The sequence below is a fragment of the Nicotiana tomentosiformis genome, chromosome 5, assembly GCF_000390325.3.
Source record: "Nicotiana tomentosiformis chromosome 5, ASM39032v3, whole genome shotgun sequence".
Classification (NCBI taxonomy): domain Eukaryota; kingdom Viridiplantae; phylum Streptophyta; class Magnoliopsida; order Solanales; family Solanaceae; genus Nicotiana; species Nicotiana tomentosiformis.
The window spans coordinates 88,336,976-88,359,503 of NC_090816.1; the positions used below are offsets into that span (position 1 = coordinate 88,336,976).

General features: G+C 35.3%; 2 protein-coding genes across 2 annotated transcripts; both read right to left on the bottom strand.

Annotated features, from left to right (window-relative positions):
- Window positions 1-8,082: 8,082 nt before the first annotated feature.
- LOC104091983 (uncharacterized) lies at window positions 8,083-18,622 on the bottom strand. The gene is made up of 3 exons (XM_018769399.3): window positions 18,544-18,622; window positions 17,993-18,218; window positions 8,083-16,599 (listed from the first exon to the last, which is right to left on the bottom strand). Exon 3 carries the CDS (start codon window positions 14,951-14,953, stop codon window positions 13,790-13,792), a length of 1,164 nt encoding a protein of 387 aa, XP_018624915.1. The 5' UTR covers window positions 14,954-16,599; window positions 17,993-18,218; window positions 18,544-18,622; the 3' UTR covers window positions 8,083-13,789.
- LOC138892743 (uncharacterized) lies at window positions 9,780-10,954 on the bottom strand. The gene is made up of 2 exons (XM_070176479.1): window positions 10,621-10,954; window positions 9,780-10,420 (listed from the first exon to the last, which is right to left on the bottom strand). Exons 1-2 carry the CDS (start codon window positions 10,952-10,954, stop codon window positions 9,780-9,782), a joined length of 975 nt encoding a protein of 324 aa, XP_070032580.1.
- Window positions 18,623-22,528: the final 3,906 nt, after the last annotated feature.

The window sequence follows — 22,528 nt, forward strand, 5'->3', positions numbered from 1 at the left end:
CATTTTCTAACTGATCGTCCACTATTTGGTGAATATTGGAGATATCGTTTTGATATGCAACATCTAACACATTCTCGACTTCCACCCTACCTACAGGCTTAGTTTTTATTACAACCCACCAATCGGACTTATTCCGCTGCAATGGATAAGGAGCATAATACACTTGCCTAACGTTATGTGCAATTATGAAAGGATCATAGCGATCATACTCCCTCGTATGATTAACCTCAATTATGTTGTATTGGTTGTGTACTCTTGTACCTCTTGTTGGATTTGGGTCAAACCACTTGCATCTAAAGAGTATCAATTTCTTATATGGCCAACTTGTATATTCTAGTTGTAATATTTCTTTGACCACACCATAATAATCAATATCTCCAACTTGGTTGCCATCACCACCTTGAACCCACACCCCGCTGTTGTTGCTATTTTTATTTTTAGAGCAATCCTCTGTATGAAACTTATAACCATTCACTACGTACTTAGACATTGTTGTGACCTGAAGCCCAGGTCCCCAAGATATATCTTTCAAAAATTGATTTACACCATTATTTGGATTATTTACCTACATAGAGTTAAAAAAAGTCATAAGTTAGCACAACTTATGAATCAATTTTTATACATTCACTACATATATATATATATATATATATATATATATATATATATATATATATATATATATATATATACACACACACACACACACACACACACTTACAAACTGTTTGAACCACATATCAAATCTCGTATATACAGCATCATAGCCAAATTGACCCACGAAGTGACTGTGACATATCAAATATTTTTAGTAGTTGCATCAATATGTAGTCACAGTAAATTTTACATTTTGATAACTAATAAATCAATACTTACTTGAGAAATGGTACAACTTCGGGACAATTTAGCAACACATGAAGTGTAGCTGACTTGTACTCCATATCACTCAAACTTCTCTTTCTAACATCCTTAGAACATCGGCCTGGTTGATTGAATATGGACATTGGTGGATATAATGGATCATTCACACATTCGACCGTGTGCCTATTGGGCCTATTCCTAGAACATGGCACGTTACTCTCAAAATAATAAGAACAAAAATGTGCAGTTTCCTTTGCAAGATAGGCTTCGCATATAGATCCTTCAATCTTATTCCTCTGCTTAACAAATTGTTTGCATTTGCCAATTGTCCTACATAATCTCATGTTAGCCAAGAACATTCAAATAAAATAGAATATTACATCAAACTTATAATATTACCTCTCAAAGGGATACATCCATCTGCATTGAACATGCCCTCCAAGTCGTGCCTCGTGTACAAGGTGTATTGGAAGGTGTTCCATCACATCAAAGAAACCACATGGGAATATTTTTTCCATCTTACTAGAAATTACACGGATGTTCTGGTCCATCCGAAGTAGGTTTTCTTCCCTTAATGTGGTAGAACACAAGTCTTTGAAAAATAAACTAATCTCTGTGATGGGTTTCCAGATTCTTTCAGGCAAACCACAAAATGCAATAGGCACTAAGGTCTCCATGAAAACATGGCAGTCATGACTTTTCAAATGGCTCAACTTCCCTACCTCCATATCTACTTTTTTTCCAAGATTCGACGCATAACCCTCAGGCATCTTTAATTTCGTAACCCAATCACAAATTTGTCGTCTTTCCTCCAAAGTGAATGTGTAACTTGCTTTGGGCTTGAACACCCTACCATTTTTGTTGTCTGCAAGTATAATTCAGGCCGCATGCAATATTCTTGTAAGTCCATTCTAGCCTTCAGGTTATCTTTTGTCTTACCTTTAACATCCATCATTGTGTTGAACAAATTATCAAAATAATTCTTCTCAATATGCATGACATCAAGGTTGTGTCGGAGAAGATTATCCTTCCAATAAGGCAACTCCCAAAATATACTCTGTTTCGTCCAATTATGATTAACACCATATCTGGGGAATCTATAAGGTGGAGCCTCAGTAACTTTACTGAAGTTCTGGACCCTCTCCCAAATTTCCTCACCTGAAAGTATCGGAGGTGGAGAATCATATTCCACTTTATTCTTTTTGAATGCATTTTTCATCCTTCTAAACTCATGATCATCAGGCAAGAATTGACGGTAACAATCAAACCATGATTGCTTTCAGCCATGTTTCAAAGTGAACACTTTACTATTTTCCATGCAGTAAGGACAAGCTAGCTTCCCAGCAGTCATCCACCCAGACAACATTCCATACGCAGGAAAATCATTAATAGTCCACATTAAATTAGCACGCATATTAAAATTCTGCTTGGTTGATATGTCATATGTTTCAACACCATCATACCACAATTATTTTAGCTCATCAATCAAAGGTTGCAAATATACATCAATCAAACTTTTCGGATTACGTGGACCGGGGATAATACAATTTAAGAATATATATGGACTAGTCATACACAACTCAGGTGGTAGATTATAAGGTGTAAGAAAGACAGGCCAACATGAATATGGTGTCGCAGATATAGAAAAAGGAGTGAAGCCATCGGCACACAGACCTAACCGAATGTTCCTTGGTTCACTAGCAAAATCTGGATATGTCCTATCAAAGTGCTTCCAAGCTTCTCCATCTGAAGGATGACACATAACACCAGGTGGTCTTCTATTTTCAAAATGCCATCTCATATGAGGAGCAGAACTCATCGACGCATATAACCTCTTTAACCTAGGTATAAGAGGTAAATAATGCATTGCCTTGACAGCGACCATATTCCCGCTGGAAAGCCTCTTGAAACGAGGCTTTTCGCAAAATTTACAACTGTCTAAAGTTGCATCATCTTTATAATATAACATGCAACCATCTTCACAACAATCAATTCTCATTGACGAAAGTCCTAACTTAGAAACCAATCTCTTCGCCTTATAGAAATCACCAGGTAAGTTGATATTAGGGTCAACTAGTTCACTCATAAGGTCAATGAAACAGTCCATGGCTGCTTGAGAAATATTCCAATTAGATTTGATACTTAGTAATCTAACTGCAACAGACAGCTCAGAGTGCGGACTTCCTTCACGTAGTGGATGACTAGCTTCCTCTAACTGTTCATAAAAATGTTTTGCGTCATCATTAGGAGTTTGTTCAACATTTTCATTGGGCTCACCCCCAAAAGCATCTGCAATCATATCCTGAATTCTAGAATCAAGATTTGTATTCTCCACCGACCTACTACTTTCACCAACAACCATGTTATGAAATATCCCACGGCTACCATCGATCTCTCCATGATTAGTCCACACAAAGTAATTCTCTATAAACCCCTTCCTATAAAGATGAAGCTTAACTTCCTCCGATTTTTTAAACTTCATACAATCGCACCTAACACAAGGGCACCTAATTACTCCTTCACTTTGGTATGGTGGAAGTGACATTGCATGTCTAATAAAGTCATCAACCCTTTCTACAAAATCCTCTCGCAATCCCCGCCGATTAGGATAATTTCTATTGTACATCCAAGTACGATGTTCCATCTATACAAATAAAACAAGAACAAATTAATTTATTCTACAATTATAAATTAATTATATCTTTTTTAGTTAATTCAAGATAATTATTTTTTCCTAATTACACCAATTTATATCCTAAAAGTTCAATTCATATCCAAAAGGTCCAAATTCATATCTTAAAAGTTCAATTCATATCCTAAAAATTCAATTCACAAGAACAAATCCTAAAAACTAAAATTTCAATTCATATCCTACGAGTTTAAACATAAACTAACTAAACTAAAGAAATTAAACTCATGCCCTAAAAGTTCGATTCACAAGAACAAATTAATTTATTCTACAATTATAAATTAATTATATCTTTTTAGTTAATTCAAGATAATTATTTTTTTCTAATTACACCAATTTATATCCTAAAAGTTCAATTCATATCCAAAAGGTCCAATTCATATCTTAAAAGTTCAATTCATATCCTAAAAGTTCAATTCACAAGAACAAATCCTAAAAACTAAAATTTCAATTCATATCCTACGAGTTTAAACATAAACTAACTAAACTAAAGAAATTCAACCCATACCCTAAAAGTTCGATTCACAACAACAAATTAATTTATTCTACAATTATAAATTAATTATATCTTTTTTAGTTAATTCAAGATAATTATTTTTTCCTAATTACACCAATTTATATCCTAAAAGTTCAATTCATATCCAAAAGGTCCAATTCATATCTTAAAAGTTCAATTCATATCCTAAAAGTTCAATTCACAAGAACAAATCCTAAAAACTAAAATTTCAATTCATATCCTACGAGTTTAAACATAAACTAACTAAACTAAAGAAATTCAACCCATACCCTAAAAGTTCGATTCACAATAACAAATTAATTTATTCTATAATTATAAATTAATTATATCTTTTTAGTTAATTCAAGATAATTATTTTTTCCTAATTACACCAATTTATATCCTAAAAGTTCAATTCATATCCAAAAGGTCCAATTCATATCTTAAAAGTTCAATTCATATCCTAAAAGTTCAATTCACAAGAACAAATCCTAAAAACTAAAATTTCAATTCATATCCTACGAGTTTAAACATAAACTAACTAAACTAAAGAAATTCAACCCATACCCTAAACTAAACTAATTCATAAATAATTGACTAATTAACAAAATAAATTAGTTAATAAAACTAATTAACAAAACTAATTAAAACAAGACCTAAACCCTAATCCTCAATAAAATGCAATGTTCAAATAATTGAAACACTAATCAATTGAAACTAATTCATAACTAATTAACAAAACCTGGAAATAATAAATAAATGTGTTGTAATTCAAACCTAGAATTTTTAGGAGATGGAGAAGGAGATCGAGGGGCGGCAGTGGCAGTGGCAGCGGTGACGGCGACGGCGCGGCGACGGCGAGGGGGAGGGCTGGACGGTGAGGGGGAGGGCTGGGAGAAGGAGAGAGGGGAATGAAGGGTTAGAGTGAAGAAGAGGGAAAAATTTCAGAGAAATGAGGGTTTCCCCCGTTTTTCACTTCTCTGATTTTAGAATTACCAACCAAAGTTGGTCGGTAATTTTGGTCGGTACATTAAGTGCTGGCCGTTTGACCAAAAATCGACCAACTTTGGTCGGTTTTTTTTAAAAAAAAAATTAAATTCTTTAACCGACCAACGTTGGTCGGTAATTTTAAATATAAATTCTTAAATATTATAAAATATTTTAAATAATAAAATAATTATTAAAATTTAAAAAATTGGATCCAGATTACCGAACAACGTTGGTCGGTAATCCAAAATTTTCTTGTCTGACTAGCTTGGTCAATTCGTTGACCAATTTACCGACCAACGTTGGTCGGTATTTAGTTTTAAAAAAATGTAAATATTTTTTCCCCAGTTTTCGTCCAACCTGGACGGTTTTTGGTCGCATTTTTTGACCGACCAACGTTGGTCGGAAATAGTTGGTCGGTTTTTAGCAGATTTTTAGTAGTGTATATCATATTGGGATTGTTGGCTTTATATAGCAATATATGGTTCATGTTTAATAGTTGCTTAGGTTAAATTTTATTATTAATTCAGTAAATGTTAGGCTTACCTAGTCTCAGAGACTAGGTGTCATCACGACTTCTTCGGAGGGATTTTGGGCCGTGACACCTACTTGAGGCCTCAAATCATGCCAAACAACATCAAAATCACGAATTGCACCTTAATTCAAGCCTAAGGAACTAATCCAAATTTCTAAATTCAAAACTTGCGCTGAACATGCCTAAATAACTCTGGATGACCTCAAATTTTGCATACAAAATCCAAATGACACAATGGACTGATTCCAACTCTCGGAACTCCAATCCGAACCTGATATCAGCAAAGTCAACTCCCGGTCAAACCTATGAACCTTCCAAACCTTCAAGTTTCCAACTTTTACCAAATATAGCCAAATCAACCTAGGAATCTCCAAATCCAAACCTGGACATATGCCTAAGTCCAAAATCAGCATACAAACGTATTTGAACCATCAAAACACCATTCTTGGGTAGTCTATGTAAAAGTCAAACTCTGATCAACTCTTACAACTTAAGCCTCCAACCAAGGGACTAAGTGTCCCATTTCAATCTAAAACTCTCGCGGAACCAAAATAACTACCTCGGCAAGTTATATAACGACAAATACACATATGTAAAGCATCCAATAGGGAAAACAATGCTAAAATACTCAAAACGACGGACCGGTCATTACACCAACCTTCATCCATCAACTCTCATACAACCTCTACTCCAGCGCCCCTTGGTCCCACATATTCCAGTGGTGCACCTGGCAATGCTTCTTTATCAAACGAAATTGGGAGTCTATGTCATCAGGTATGTCTCTTTTTCTTCATCATCATGTGCTTGTTCTGCCTATGTACCTTCTGCTGAATCCTCCTTGGCAGATAACACCAATGTGCAAATCAAAATTTGACCATTCAACCCTCTCATCCCATGATTACCCGATCAAAGAATAACATTCATAAACCTATTCAGAAATTGTGTCTTAGTGCTACTGTTCATGATTCTGCTAATCCCAATATATCCCAGGTCTCACCATTAACCAAATCAATTCCATTACCTCTAGCAACCAAAAACCTCACCAAGCCAAAATAGTTTTCTTCCTTACCTAAACCTATAGAGCCTCGCACTGTTCGTCAAGCCTTAAAAGATCCAAATTGGCGACAGGCTATGAATGAAGCATTACAAATTTAAGGTACTTGGTCTCTTGTGCCACTCGTCCCTCATGCCAAACTAGTGAGTTCTTAATGGGTATTTCATGTTAAGTATAATTCGGATGAGAGCATTGGACGTTATAAAGCTCGATTGGTTTCTAAAGGTTATCTTCAACAGCCTGGTGTGGATTATTTTGAGACCTATTCTCCTGTTGCTAAGTATACTACAGTGAGAGTAGTTCTTTCTCCTCTTGGGCAATTGGATATCAATAATTCATTTTTACATGGGCAATTATCTAAGGAAATTTACATGACTCATCCACCTGGATTTGTCAATGAGAAATTCCCAATCATATTTGTCGGTTACATAAGGTTATCTATTGCTTGAAGTAGGCTCCACGTGCCTGGTATGATGAACTGAAAGCTTATCTTTTATCTTTTGGTTTTCATTACTCTCAGTGTGATCTTTGTCTCTTCATCTTTGCAAAAGCTAGAGTTATTATCTATCTTGTTATTTATGTTGACGATCTCATAATTACTGGCAACTACTCACGGTATGTTAAAGAATTTATCAAATAGCTTGGTACTCGATTTTCCATAAAAGATCTTGGTGATCTAAATTTTTTTGGGTGTTGAAGTCATTCGTTCGCCTACTGGTCTATTCCTTAACCAACAGAAATATAATTGTGAGATACTTGAAAGAACCAACATGGCAGATGCATAACCAATGAGGACACCTACTGCTATTGGCTCATGTCCAGGTTCTAAAGATGGTTCTCCCCTTGAAGATCCCACAAAATATAGGAATGTAGTTGGAAGCTTGCAGTATTTGCATCTTACTCGCCCAGATGTTGCCTTTATAGTCAACAAGTTGTCTCAGTTTACAAGCTGTCCCACGACAACTCAATGGACCATGGTAAAATGTGCTTTGCTCTATCTTGATTGGAATATCTGATCGTTGTCTGTTTCTTTAGAAAAATTATCCTCTCTTGATTCATGCCTTTTCTGACGTTGATTGGGCTGGTGATCGTGATGGTTGCTCGTCCACTACAACTTATATTGTGTTTTTTGGCTGTCATCCAATCTCATGGAGTTCCAAGAAATAAGTTTTGACTTGCTCTTCGATGGAGGCAAAAATATAGAGCCATTCCCTCTACTACTACACTTTATTGGGTGCGTAATCTTCTCGAGGAGTTATCTGTTACTCCCTCTCAGAACTTGTCATCTGCTATGTTAATCTTGGTACTCCATATGTTTGTGCTAAACCTGTGTTCTAGTTTCGTATGAAGCATGTTGAACTTGATTATCATTTTGTACGTAAATTAGTCCAGCAAGGTCTTCTTCAGGTTGCTCATGTTTTGTCGAAGGAGCAACTAGCTGGCATGCTTATAAAACCTCTTCCAAGTAGCTCTGTTGAGCTGCTATGTTCCAAGATTGATATTTCTGATCGACCTACCATATTGCGGGGCATAATAGAGATACTTATTTTTAGTAATCCACTAGACAGTGTGCCTAGGGCTAGTTTTTATATAAATATCTCAAAAAAAAAGAACAAAACAAATGTCAGGGGTCTTACAAAGTGAAAGAAATAAAATTTGACAAGTACATAGCCCCTATTATCAGTGTTGAGCGTAGTACACAACACTAATATTACACAATGTAATATAATAAAGCAACTTATAAAAACTAGCCATGCTAAGTCTTCGATAATAAATATCACAATGTAATCTTCTTTTGTTGTATGTTTGGCCATCTTCCCTGTGCCCTAATAGATACGAGCCTAATGTAACCAGTTATGTAGCCATAGTGTTCCTTTCCCAAATACCATGTGCATCATCTTTGTAGTTGTAGCTCTTCTGGTCATCCACATATCGAGTATAATGTGTTATCGCAATATCTACTGCATTGCCTTTCCTCTTCATGTCTTGCATCTCCTTGCATCTACCAGTCCATTCCCATATCGTTACTTTTTCCTCCTGATGTCTAGAGTCCAGTAGTCCACCTAAGTATTCGGATTGTCCATTGCTGACCCAAAAGGAGTAGTCCAATGCCACTTTTTCATAGTGAGCACAATGTCGTAGGCATTCATATAAGTCCTGCTTGCCCATGTTGATATCATTTGTCCATATTTTCCCTTCATCGTGTATCATGTTAGTATTCTCCAGAGTTTCCCTGATTCCCAAGTGGCAAACCTGTTCATATAATGCTTCAATACCATATGTGTATCTGTATTGTTCCTCCACCTAACAGAATCTCCCGTGACTGGAAGAAATCCCACTGTTGAATTCCTGTGTGATATGATGATGTTGTATTGTTTGGTTCCATTTACGTGTGAGCGCTAGCTATAGATCAATGAATATTTCATACAAAACCAAATCTTGGATGTTGGATATGTGGGAAGTATTGAGATCATAGTCCGCAGTACTTGTATAGATCCTTTAATTTGTTTCCAAAGTCCATAACATCGTGCAAATTCCTTTGCCAAAATTCTGGGCAGCCATCTGATGTATCTCTAAATCTTTGTTATGGTTGTAATACCTGTTGCTAGTACGCAAATATACAACACTTTCTCGGGTTGGATATTCAGCAATTGTTTCTTATAGTTGACGGCTAATTTGACACTGTCCATTTGCTAAATTTTCTTTTGACGAATTGTCTCCAAGCTCGATTCCATGCTTGTACTTACGACTAATACACCTTCAAGGGAATGAGCACAGGGTGCTAATACCACCCATTTAGCTTGTATCAGATAGTAACGCATGGATACAGTAACTTTCCCTACAAAACATAAAACAACATTAGTATAAACATTGTCCCCCATGGCCTCCTCCCTAAGGGTTTGATCAAGGTGATCGAGTCTGTTACTTCCAGTGGACCTCCTCCCCATTGTGCTCTTCTCTTCCTCACCTCCTAACTTCCTGCAATTCTTATTCTTAAATATGGACATTGAGATTTATCATCATTCACGATCCTCCTTTCTTGAATATCCATCTCACCAAAGCAAGTGCTCTCAATGGGACCAATATCTAGTGCATAGTTAGCAAGATGATCTGCCAGTTTGTTTTCTTCTCTAAGAGTATGGGTTATTGTAACATTTTATCTTGACATTAGTTGTTTGGTTTTCTCCACTTCTCTTGCGACAGACCAAGGAACAAACCACTCTCCTTTCACTGCATTCTTCATTATCATAGAATCTGTGTGCAGATTAATAATGATATAATCATGTTCAATACAAAATCTAAGACCTTGAACTATGGCCTTAGCTTCTGCTTTTGTATTAGTTCCTTCAGGTATTTCTTTACCACACGCATACATCATATATCCCTCTTCATTCCTTAGAACAAAGCCAATAGCACTTCTCCCAGGGTTGCCCCTAGAAGCCCCATCAATGTTCACTTTAATCCATCCTGTTGTTGGGAACTCCCATAACACCTTAGTAATCTTCAACTTAGGAAGATATTGTTCCATCATTGTAACTAAATCTGGCCATTTGTGAGGTACGTGAAGTAGGCTAGGCTTCCTAAATTTGACAAGTGATTGGAGTGTATTAGATACCTGGTAAATGACCCTACTCACAGTTACTCCATCTTCATATTTGTAGTTGTTCCTTCTCTTCCGCAACTCCCATACAATAATGGGTGGCATTTCCTGAATTATAGGCTGTATTCTTGGTATTACATCAGCATTCCAACACTTGATTATAGCTTGGTGAAATGTAAGCTCCTCTATCCTAATTCCTGCACTTGGCAAAAACTACGACCACACTCTTCTAGCAGCATAGGACGTGAAAAATAAGTGTTACATTATTTCCTTCATCGAATTATTACAACACCAACACCTATAAGCCATCAAATAGCCCAATCTTCTGATAAAGTCATCTAGTGGTAGCTTATTTCTCCATAATTTTCACATAAAGAAGCTATTTTAAATGGTAAACCTTTCACCAAAATCTTCTTATAAGCATTGCATGGTTCTTGCCTCCTTCTCACATATTCCCAAGATGATTTTACACTAAAATCTCCCCTAGATTCCAGCATCCAAAATGGCTTATCCAGTACATCATGTATCACTGGTGCTTTAGTGTGTTCAAGTATGTGGTTGGCAATTTCCTCTAGCAATATTTCTCTAATTTTGGCTTCATCCCACTGTCCATCTTGCATTACATCATGCACATTATGAACTGTTTCATCACAAAAGAAATCAGGTGGAGTCATGAAATACAAAGCCCCCAAACTTGTCCAGTTTTCAAACCAGAACAGAGTTGATCCCATTTTCGTATGCCACACAATTTGGTGTTCAACTAAATCCCTGCATTCGAGCATTTTCTTCCATACATGTGATCCATCCCTCCATGGTACCACCATAGGATTGAGTTTTTTGCAGTATTTTTGACACATAAATGAACTCCACATAGTAGGTTTTGTTCTAAAGTTCCACCACAGTTTGCAAAACAAAGCCTTTGAAACATCATCGAGAGATCTAAATCCCCCCTACTCACATGGCATACATAATGTGTTCCATGATGCCAATGTCTGCTCGAGCCACCAACAGAATTACACCAGAATAACTGGGCAAAGATCTTTTGCAATTTTTTGATCAAATAAGCAGGAGGATTTACTGCTGAAAGGAGGTGAATTGTTATACTTTGAAGAACATATTTGATCAAGACAACCCTACCTCCTATAGAAAGAAGTTTATCTTTCCATGCTTGTAATTTGTCTAACACCTTGTTAAGGAGACCTTGATAGTAGTCTATCCTTCTTCTGGAATAGAAGATTGGGCAACCAAGGTACATGAATGGAAATTCCTTCTTGGATATCCCAGTGATCCTTTCCACCTTGTGCACGACATGTGCACTGGTTGAGTGATGCATATATATGGCAGATTTGCTTTTGTTAATCAACTGACCAGAAGCACCTTCATATGCATACAAGACTTCCATCACCAATTGCAACGAGGTAGCATCAGAGGATGAGAATATGATTGTATGATAAGCATAAGCTAGATGATTAATCTTAGGGTTCCACTTAGGCAATCCAAATTCACAAAAGTAAAGGTTCATATGTAATGCATTTACTCCCCTTGACAATGCTTCAGCAGTAAGAATGAATAATGTTGGCGACAAAGGATCACCCTGCTTCACACCTCTTGTTGATTTGAAGAATCCACATGGTTATCCATTAAGCAAGACAGAATACCAGTTATTTGATATAATGTCAAAAATCAGGCTAATGAACCTTTCCCCAAATCCCATTTTCCTCAAAACCTTAGTCAGGAACAACCAAGATAGCCTATTATAGGCTTTTGTCATATCTAATTTGATCATCACGTTTGGACCAGCCTTAGTTCTCAACCTAATATCATCTCTTGTGTTAGCAAAACATTTTCCACTATGATCCTGCCTTTCACGAAGCCTGCCTGCTCATCTGTTATCAGATTAGGAAGATAGCCAACTAGCCTCTCATGAATAACTCTGGAAAACACCTTGTTTATGAAGTTGCTGAGGCTAATAGGTCACATGTCTGAGTATGAAATCACTTCTTTCTTCTTTGGCAGCAGTACCAGATTTGTATGAGTTATGGATCTAGGCAGTTCATGTCCATTGAAGAAAGCTTTCACCATCTCCACAATGTATTCTCCTACTATATCTCAACATACATGGAAGAAGAAACCTATAAAGCCATTAGGTCCTCCTGCGCTATCTCCAGTAAGCCCATAAACAATCCATTTTACCTCCTCTATTGTAGGTTGTTTCAATAGTTCCTGATTCTGTTCATAATCTACCATTGATGGTATATGATCGATAATGCCAAAAGCTGTAGGAACCTGATCTTCATGAAACAGTTCCTTGAAAAAGTTTACTACCTCTTCAGCCATTGTTTCTTTGTCTTCTATCCAATTCCCATCTCTCTTTTGTATTCGTTTAAGATGCAATCTCTTCCTCCTTCCATTTACTTGTGTGTGTATTTCTTTCTCCATCTTGAAACCAAGACATTCCTATTTTTTGTTTCCAGAAATTCTCCTCCAAAGCCAAATATCTTATCAATTATGCTTGTATTTTTTGTAACCTTGCTCTGTTCTATTGCGATGAGTTGTGTTCAAACTGAGCTTCATGCACTAATACCACCTCCTCTAAGCTTGCAATCTTCTAAAAAATAACACCATAGGTAGCTTTGCTCCATAGAGATAGAGCTCGCTTCAGCCTTTTCAACTTGTGATTAAAAACAAAGAATGGATTTCCAGCAAAACAACACACCAATTTTCTTTAACAACTTCCTTAAACGATGGATGTTTGGTCCAAAAATTTAAAAACCTGAATGCTTTCTTAATTGGCACAGTTGTAGGGTTGCATGACAGCAGTAGAGGACAATGATCTGATCCTATTTTTGATAGATGAGTGACCTCTATCCTGGCTAGCATTTGTTGGAATTCAGTGTTAGTTAAACATCTATCCAATCTTTTAAAAATACAATCTTCCTCCGCTCTACCATTCCACCATGTATAAATGCTCCCTTTGAAACCAAGATCAAATAAATTACATGTGTTAACACAATATCGGAAATTATTTACTTCATTCAGTGATACTGACAGTCAACCAAATTTCTCTTCTTCATTCCATATTACATTAGAATCTCCAGTTACAAGCCATGGTGAAGTCATAACTGTGGCTAAGGCATACAGAGAGTCCCATAATTCAATCCTTTCTATCGCGGTACATTTTTCATATACCAGCGTGACAATAAAACTCTTATGGGTATCAACATTGGTCAGCTTCATAGTTAGTTGTTGCTCCATGTCAAATAAGATATCTACAATATGATCTTCATCTACAAAAGCCCATAGTTTGTTGGTAATGTTAACAAAGGCTTGTGCAAAGCCTATCCTTCTTCTGTATCTTTCCAACTTCCTCATTTGCTGTATTGGCTCTATAATTCCAATAAATTGAAAATGATGTTGTCTATTCATATTGACAAGCCTAGTAAAGGCTTTTTTGGTGTTAACCGATCTCACATTCCATATGATTGCATTCATATCTAATTATGAGATTTAGATTGGTTCCTTCTCGTTTGAATCCCAACTGTTTGTACATTTGAGCTATCCTTTTGTTACTTTTTCCTTCCACGGCCAGCTAATTTCCCTTTCTCCATTTGCCTTGGAGATATATCTCCTTGCCTAGCTATGTTGAGGAAGTTTTGTGTTGTGGATTCGTCATCCAGATCCTTACCATCTGTGCCCAAAATCCCCACATATTCCTTGGTGTTTACTTGAGTTCCAAGCTCGGTTCTCACATGTTTAGGAATTAGAGTTTCACATCCCTTCTCCTTTCCAGCAGTTTCTTGAGTTTCAGTAGAGCTTACCATCTGATCCTTCTGCATTATATTACTTGTCCCCCCTAGCTCATCATTTGTATGTGTCAAAGTTGTATTGTTTTCCGCTTCAGACTCATTTCTCAACATTGTTTCAACTCCATTAGTTTCTCCTGGATCCACTGAGTCCACCTGATCAATTGAATGTCTTGTACATGTTGTTTGGTTAGGGTTCTGCATCAAATTAGGATCACAATATCTACTTGCAATGCTGCCTTCTTCACACTGAATTTGTTTGTTACTGATATGTTCCTTGGCCTTCTCATTAACACCTTGTTTTTCTTCTACCTCATATTTAGTGCATATATCGTCATCTTCCATTGCATCAGGTATTTCACCTTCCTCAGAATCCTCCTCAATTTGTTCACTCCATAATTTCCCCCCACTTGCTTGTTGTTTCACTTCTTCCATAAGCAATGCAATGGACTTTGCTGTGTCAACTGTTTGCGATGGAATTTGCTGGCAAGAACGATTGGTAGAAACTAAACCACCTCCAAAATTCCTACTCACCCATTGTGTAGTAGATTCCTTTTGTAATTGACAAACAGTCTCAATCCCTTTGTCATTAGGATTAAAAACAGATGCCTTAGGATTTAGTTTGATAGCTGATCTTGGAGTACCATTCTTAGTCACCCTAGGAGATACCTTATGACTGCGATCAACATTACTAATTTCCACCAAGACCAGCTGGTTATTATCTTCCTTCTCTCCTTCTTCTATCTCAAGAATAGCAAAGTTGTTAGTTGTTTGAACTTGTTGAACTGTACCATCAACTGGAACGATTACTTTGCAAGTTTTTTCTTGTTCCTGACTTTGCTTGGCTCTGTTCTTCACTCGATTATCTCGAACTTCCTTCCATTGTTCACCTATATTTCCTACTACTTTTCCACTTGTGAGAATCATCAAAGGAGATTTATCTTTACCTCTCTCCTAGTCTTCATCATTAACAACCCTCTTATCACAGCCCTTATTCTCCATTAATTCTAGATGCATACGCAACATTCAATTTCATTATGACATTGTAACCTATAATCATTACAATACTTAGGTAACATATCATATTTAATTCTTACCCACTCTATCCTGACATCACAAGTAGCCTCATTTTCGATGTCCATCCGCACCTTCTTAGGTAACTCTGGTAGCAAATCAACTAGGACCTTGACTCTTGCACAACTAGGCCTAGTTTTGTTAATTGTAGCCATGTCAAGATGCAACGGCTTCCCCACAACTGAAGCTATTGAAAACAAGTATTCCTTAACAAAGTAAGTAGCCAGCAAGTCTGGAAAAGAAATCCACGCCATAGCCATTAGAGTTTCTTCCCTTGCCTTAAATTTTGCATCATAAATAAGTGGTCGTAATTGGTATGCATAACCATCTTTGGCTTTAACATAATAAGCGCTTTTCGATATAAAATTGATGAAATCTTCCCATAGCATCAATCTAATTAAAACATATCGATCTCTAAGGAATCCAATACTACATTCTCTTTTAATTTCACATTGACTGGGGATGATTCGGCACAGCTCCTGCAGTTTTGGCCAACCGTATGATAATTTGCCAACAACTGCATATTGTAGGCCTTTAATTACATTCATGCGATCAACTTCTACTTCTGGGAATTTAACTAAAATTTATCCATTCAAAAAAGATGCCCGCCTCGTTGGAATGGGCTGGACAGAAGCTTGAGCAGTCACGTTCACGTTCATTAGCGCATTAATTATGCTGGGTTTCAAAATATTCGAGTAATCCAGTGGCTTTTTGTCTCTTTTCATTAATTAGGTTGGCTTTTCGGACGTGTCTGCATTCACCAAACGCAATTTCACGCTGGCTTCCCTTATTTTGTTCGATAAGTAACATCACTCTACATTGTGCTTAAAATTTTTATATTTGGTGATCTTTTCCTTTTTATCCTTTTTTTGTTCTTTCTCTGTTCTGTCAGAAAGGGCAAACCGCTTATGGAGCGGAGATTTAAGGTCCATCCATACTGATTACGAAGGCTTCAAAAGGACCTACATGCTCCAACTACTCGTAATAAGAAATTAGGGGTGGCAAATAGGCTGATTGGGGTGAATTTGGGCGGGTATTAGGTCAATAACTGGGTCATTGCCCAACCCAGTCCAAAATATACTTGGGTACTTTAATAGGCATAGGTTCACTTCTAAGCCAATCTTGAAGACAAATAAGAGATTGCACCAGTTTAGGCGTCAACGAACTCCTAAACGAGTCAAGAATGCGACCTCCAGTACTGAATGCACATTCTGATGCAACACTTGAAATAGGAATGGCTAACACATCACGAGCCATCTCTGCAAGAATGGGAAATCTAGGCTCATTGATTTTTTACCACTTTAAGATTTTAAACTCGTCTGTTTCAGGCTCAATATCTTCAGCAAGATATCTATCTAACTCTGATTTAGCACCTAAACCTCCTGTCACTTCCTTATGTTTCTCAAATTTCAATTTCGTTCTCATTGTTTCTCTTTTCAAAAAGCTACCATAACCACTCACGGTAGCTGTTGTGTTTCCAGATGAAGCAGATGTAGATCCTTTTGAATTTTTCTTTACATAATAATCAAACAAAGAATCCATATAATTTTTCATTTCTAAAATCAATTTCTTCCCTTCTTTTTCTCCAAACATCCTCACAATTGCAAAAGGAAACATAGTCAAACTTGTTACGGGGATCCAAAATTGATGCAATAAGGATCATATTGTTCATTTTTTCAGGTTAGCCCCAATACTTGACAAATTTTTCTTTCATTTTTTTTGCCATTTCTCTCAAACTAGCATCTTCATGTTCCATTCACTCTTTCAAAATAAGATCAAGCTCCCAAATTTCAACAAAATGTACATTAGAAGTGACATAAATAGAACCAGAGACCCTAAAAGTAAGCAAATAAAAAACTTCAAGAAATTTTACCATTATTCTCACATTATCCCAGTCAGCACTTGTGAGATCACCTGCACTAGTTCCATCTTCACATACATAGGTACGAAGGTGATGCAACAATCCAGTATCAAAGAAACTATATTTGTCAAAGGCAAGCTCAAATTATTGTGTTGTGTCTAACATCATGTATGTAGAGTTCCATCGAGTAGAAACATCTAAGCATAATGTTCTCTTGGAAGTTAACTTTTGAGATTCACAACATTCTTTAAACTTTCTAATCCTAGCGGGATATAGTCTAATGTATCTCACAGCTTGTCTAACTCTCTTGAAGAAACACCAATTTCTTTCAACCCATCTTGTACAATGAGACTAAGTATGTGAGCCATACATCTAACATGCAGGTGTTTACCATTCATTATATTAGTTCCCCAAGTAGTAAATTGTTTAGACACTTCTCTTACTGTGACATCATTGGAACTAGCATTATCTACGGTTATAGTAAATATATTTTTCAAACCCCAATCAAGCAAGCAATTAGTAATAACCGCCGCCATATCATCACCCTTATGACTAGAGATAGGACAAAAGTTTATTATCCTTTTATGCAATTTCCAATCGCTGTCAATAAAGTGAGCAGTAAGACATATATAGTTTATTCTTTGTATAGAAGTCCAAGTATCTGTTGTAAGACAGATTTTTGGACGTGCTTCATTGAAGGACTTCTTCAAACTGTCTTTGTTCACAATAAAGTTCATAACAATCTCTTGTCAATGTTCTACGAGAAGGAATTTTAAATTGAGGTATTGTGACTCCTATAAACTTCTTAAATCCTTCATTTTCAACAAAACTAAATGGCAGTTCATCCAAAATTATCATTTGAGCTAAAGCTCACCTACTAAGTGCTTGATCAAATTTTCAAGTGGTAAGCACCCCTTCATTTGCCCCATTTGAAGCTAGTAGAAAACTTAGTTGCGTTTGACTATTTTTTATTTTATGGGGCAGTTTGGGACACTTAGTGAGATGATTGTTCATTGATGTAGTACCATTACCTTTCGTAGCAGCTGCATAAGTTTTTTTACAATACTTACATTTTGCTTTTTTAGCTCCACTAGGATCATCATACTTCTCAAAATGGTTCCAAGCATCAGATCTAGGTTGCATGACTTTCCTTTTCTTTGGAGCTTCATCAGGACTGAGACATTCAGTGTTAGGTATGCTATAATTTGAACCCCCACCTTCGCAGGCTTCGCTTACCCTACTTCCATTTTCTTCCATCTACGAAAACGAATACAAGCAGAACAATAAAATACTGAGCTATAATAATGCGAAAAAGGAAGATAGAGGAGGAGACAGAAACAAGCATAAAATTAAATGAGGTAACAAAAACAATAACCGAGCAAGAAGACAGAAAATGGACATCAAATTCAAGAGTCAAAACTTCTTTCAACAATATACATGCACCTTTAAGTCTTTAACTACTAGTTTTTAGCAGAAAAAAAAGAAGAAGAAATTTACTAAAACGAGAGAAAGAAGAGAAGATCGGCGAGGACAGAGAACAAAAAAGAAGAAATGAGAGAAATATAACAAAAAATAAGCTTACCGGCACAACCGCACCAGTGTATCAATGGTGATAGAGACTAGAGAGAGAAGTTTGAAAAAAAAGAACCCTAGCGTATTTGGGAAAAGCTTAAGAATGGGAAAAGCAAAAGCTGATGACCTTAAAACTTAAAAGTCTTTAAGCGTGGGCCTAGGATTTGTTAAGAGTGGGCCATCTTTGATGGAACTTAAAATTGGGTCTAGTATTTATTATATTGGGCTTAGCCTATATATAGTTTAAAGAATCAATTTGCTAATAATTCGATTTTTCGGTTAATCGAACAAAATAAATCAATAACCGACGACTGAACCGAGAATTTTAAAATTTTAAAATTGAAACCGACCGAAAAGACCGAATAACCGAAACCGAAATAAAAATATTTTCGGTTCGATCGTCTTTTCGGTTCTAACCGATATATGCCCACCCCTACTTTTAAGTATTCAACCGAGACATTGGAGATTGAAAAAACTACAAAATTATGCATACAACTTTACCAGTACGTTGACATTTTGTTAATTCCAGAGTTTGTTAGTGCTTTGTATTTGCAATATGAATGGCTTTAGAAGTTATCGGTTTAATATTTCGCTTTTGGATCTGCGAATTATGATTGAACACTATTTACTTTCTACAAAAAAAAGTATTTGAGTCACTCGGCCGTTGACTCTTTCTTCTCAATTTTCTTTTTGTTTGGTTGTTGAAAAAATTATGGAAGAAGTTTGAAAAAGAAAACACATTTTTTTTATTTATGAATAAATCTTATCCTTTATAATGCACATTACTATGTTTTATTCCAAAGAAGAAAGACTGATTTGCTTTTGAATTGATTACACTGTAAATTATTCTGGCGAAACAATTTCTGAAAAAAAAAAAGGTGAATAGAATTTTCGAATTAAAAACTTTTAAACTGTCAATCCTACATGAATCCCCGTGAGAATCAATAACGGTAATGTTCTATTGATCAAGTTTTAAGAAATGTCCTCACAAGAGTGCTATAGGCTTTTGTGCTGAATTTATAAATATCAAAAGAATTTAAATTGATGAAAATATTGTAGCTTCTGCATATATATTCAGTACGTGGAATGTAGATGTTGATATCCCATTTGTTAGTTTAACATTGTATATTCATGAATTTCTATTTTATCATTTTTATTCAACAAATAAGTTGTCGAGGGAAGAACAATTAAGGGGCATTGAAATAATTATTCATGAGCTTTAGAGAGCAAGAGATGGTGTAGATAGCAAACTGAAAAAGAAAGCTGAGACGAATGTTCTGGTTGTGACGGGCAGCGCCGGCCCAAGGGTAAGGCTGCTAAAGCAGCTGCTTTGGGCCTCGTTATTTTTGGGGCCCCAAATTTTTCTAATAGGTTATATACTAATTTATTTTTAGAAGAATATTTAGTGCTTTAAATAAGAAAGTACAAATTTTTATAGTAAAAAAATAGGATTAAATTGTTGATCATAAATTGAGAAAAAATATCTTTTTGGGAATCACTCTCTAGACCATAAATTGAGAAAGGATTCGATTATTAATTCATAACTCAAAAAAGGTTAAAACTTTAATACAGTCCCACAACGTGTATATCTCAAGAGAAATTAAATGGATTAGATAAAATTATTAATAACTTTGCATATGAAAAATTAGAAATACAGAATTTAAATGAAATTATATATGAATTTTTTCTTTTATATAAAAAAGGGTCTCTTATTGAATTTTTGCTTTAGACCTCTGTATTTATTGAGCCGCCCCTGGTGACAGGTCATATATGTAGCTCCCTAGTAGTTCACAATATCTCCAATGACCAAAGAATGTTTTCACATATCTATCAAATAATTTTACATACAGTGTCAAAGGAATCATGAAAATAGTAGAATAACGAAAAGATGTTTGGCAAGTAAAGATTAATATTCTTTTATAAAAGTTATGGAATTATATTTAATTATATTTTAATTTGGTTTATGATTGCGCAGTACACTAGTTATATATACTTTATAGATAGTTTAAATTTTTGAATTATTTTTTCATTTTATCGCGGATGATCTATTTTTGCTTATTTTAATGCTTGACTATTAATTAATGACACTTTCTTATTAAACGATCTTAAATAATTCAATCTCTTTGTTCTTTTATTCTCACAAATCAAAATTTATTACCCTCCTGAAATCACAAATTAGTACAACGTATTAAACTAAAATAAAGTTAATACTATTACAAAATTTTAAAAAAAGGTGAAGAACACCTAGATTGCCTCCCAAAAAGTGCCTTAGCTATTATCAAGGTATGATATTGTCTTATCAAGACTTTCTTCTCTGCCTTGAACATTATACCCCTAGCTCTACATCTACTCTATCATTGTGTTCTCACAGGAGTGATATCCCGAAGGTGGCGGTCACACAAGTTCTGTGGCCTAAAGCAAAACTTTACGAAGAGCCTTAATTTTTTTAATTTTATTTATTTATTTATTTGAAATCTATTTCTCTAGCGTTTTTTAGATACAAAGTTATTAATAATTTTCTTATAATCGATAACTCCTAATAAGTCTTTCTTAATTGACAATATAGCTAATCCATTTAACCTTTGTTGATACATTGTTGATCTTAGGTAAGATTTTATCAATTTTAAATTTGAAAATTTCTTTCCGCTAAAGCGACGGTAACACGAGTAATTAATATTATTCTATAAGTAATATAGGCATTGAAAAAAGAATCAAATTTTTTATTTGACCGGGCGTATCAATTAAACTGTTATCTTCTAATTGTACTATTTTTCTTAATATTTTTAATTTCAAAAATAAATCTAAACCATCAATATCAAATCGATTATTATGCTTTAAGGAACACTCAAGATTAAGGCAATATTTTTTAAAATTTCCATCATCTAGTGATCTTAGTTTTTACCGCTAAATAGAAAACCAAAAATATTTTCATATGCTTCGAATTATTCAAATCTTTTTTGAAGTGAAAAAAATAGCCTTGTCTTCAATGTACAAAATAATCAACTCCAAAGGACTCTTCGAAAGATTTTGAGATTTTGTTACCAACATTCTCATCAAATTGTTATTTCCTATATATTTTATGTTTCTTACGAAAATTGAATTCGATATTTATTTCAAGTGCAATTTTCATGATAGAAATCATAGCAGTTGTAAATCCTTCTTCTCTATACTCATTTAAGAAAGACGAAAATCAAACTTTTTCAACGAACCTTTTTTAAACTTATAACCTAGTGGATGTAATAAAAAATAGGCCCCCACAAATATGGGGCCTAAAGCAATTATTTTACTTGCTTTATAGAAGGGCCGCCCCTGTATCAAGTGTTTCATTTTACCTTTTTTTTTGGGGTCCTAAAGCGGAGGGTGTCGCCTCTTCTTGGTGGCATTTCAAACTTCACAATGGATATCATTTCAAAATTGACATATTAAATGGGTTGCCAGATAAATCATTCTCTAGTGTGCCTCCAGCTTTCATGCTTGTAGATCAGATAATTCACATGTGCTTTTAGAGTTCTTCTAATCGTCTTTTGGGTGAAAATTTGGCGTAAGAATACTCCTCTTCACTTTCCTTTGCGTCATTTCGTTCTCAGATGTGACAATGTCATTCCATTTGCGTGGAGCATCCAAAATTCTTTCAAAGTTAGAGAATTTGTTAAGAAAATATTTGTTCAGTGAAAGCGGACTCGTGAGTTATTCGTTATACGTAATGAATTATATAAGTCTATTCTTTCTGATCTTACGACGTAGAATATTACCTATAATTTGTATTATCTTCTAAATGGTGAATTGCACACATTCCCTTGCGTGAATGTAAGTCTAATAACTGAAACACGTAAAATTATTGTTTTCCTCCTTTGGTATATTTTTATTGTATTGTCTGAGTTATCATCATATAAGTCGTTTATTCTCAAAATTATACCAAAATTCCAATGCTAATAAAAATAATTTTTTGTAAGAAAAATATTACACACCAAGTAGAGAAAATAATATGTGCTTTT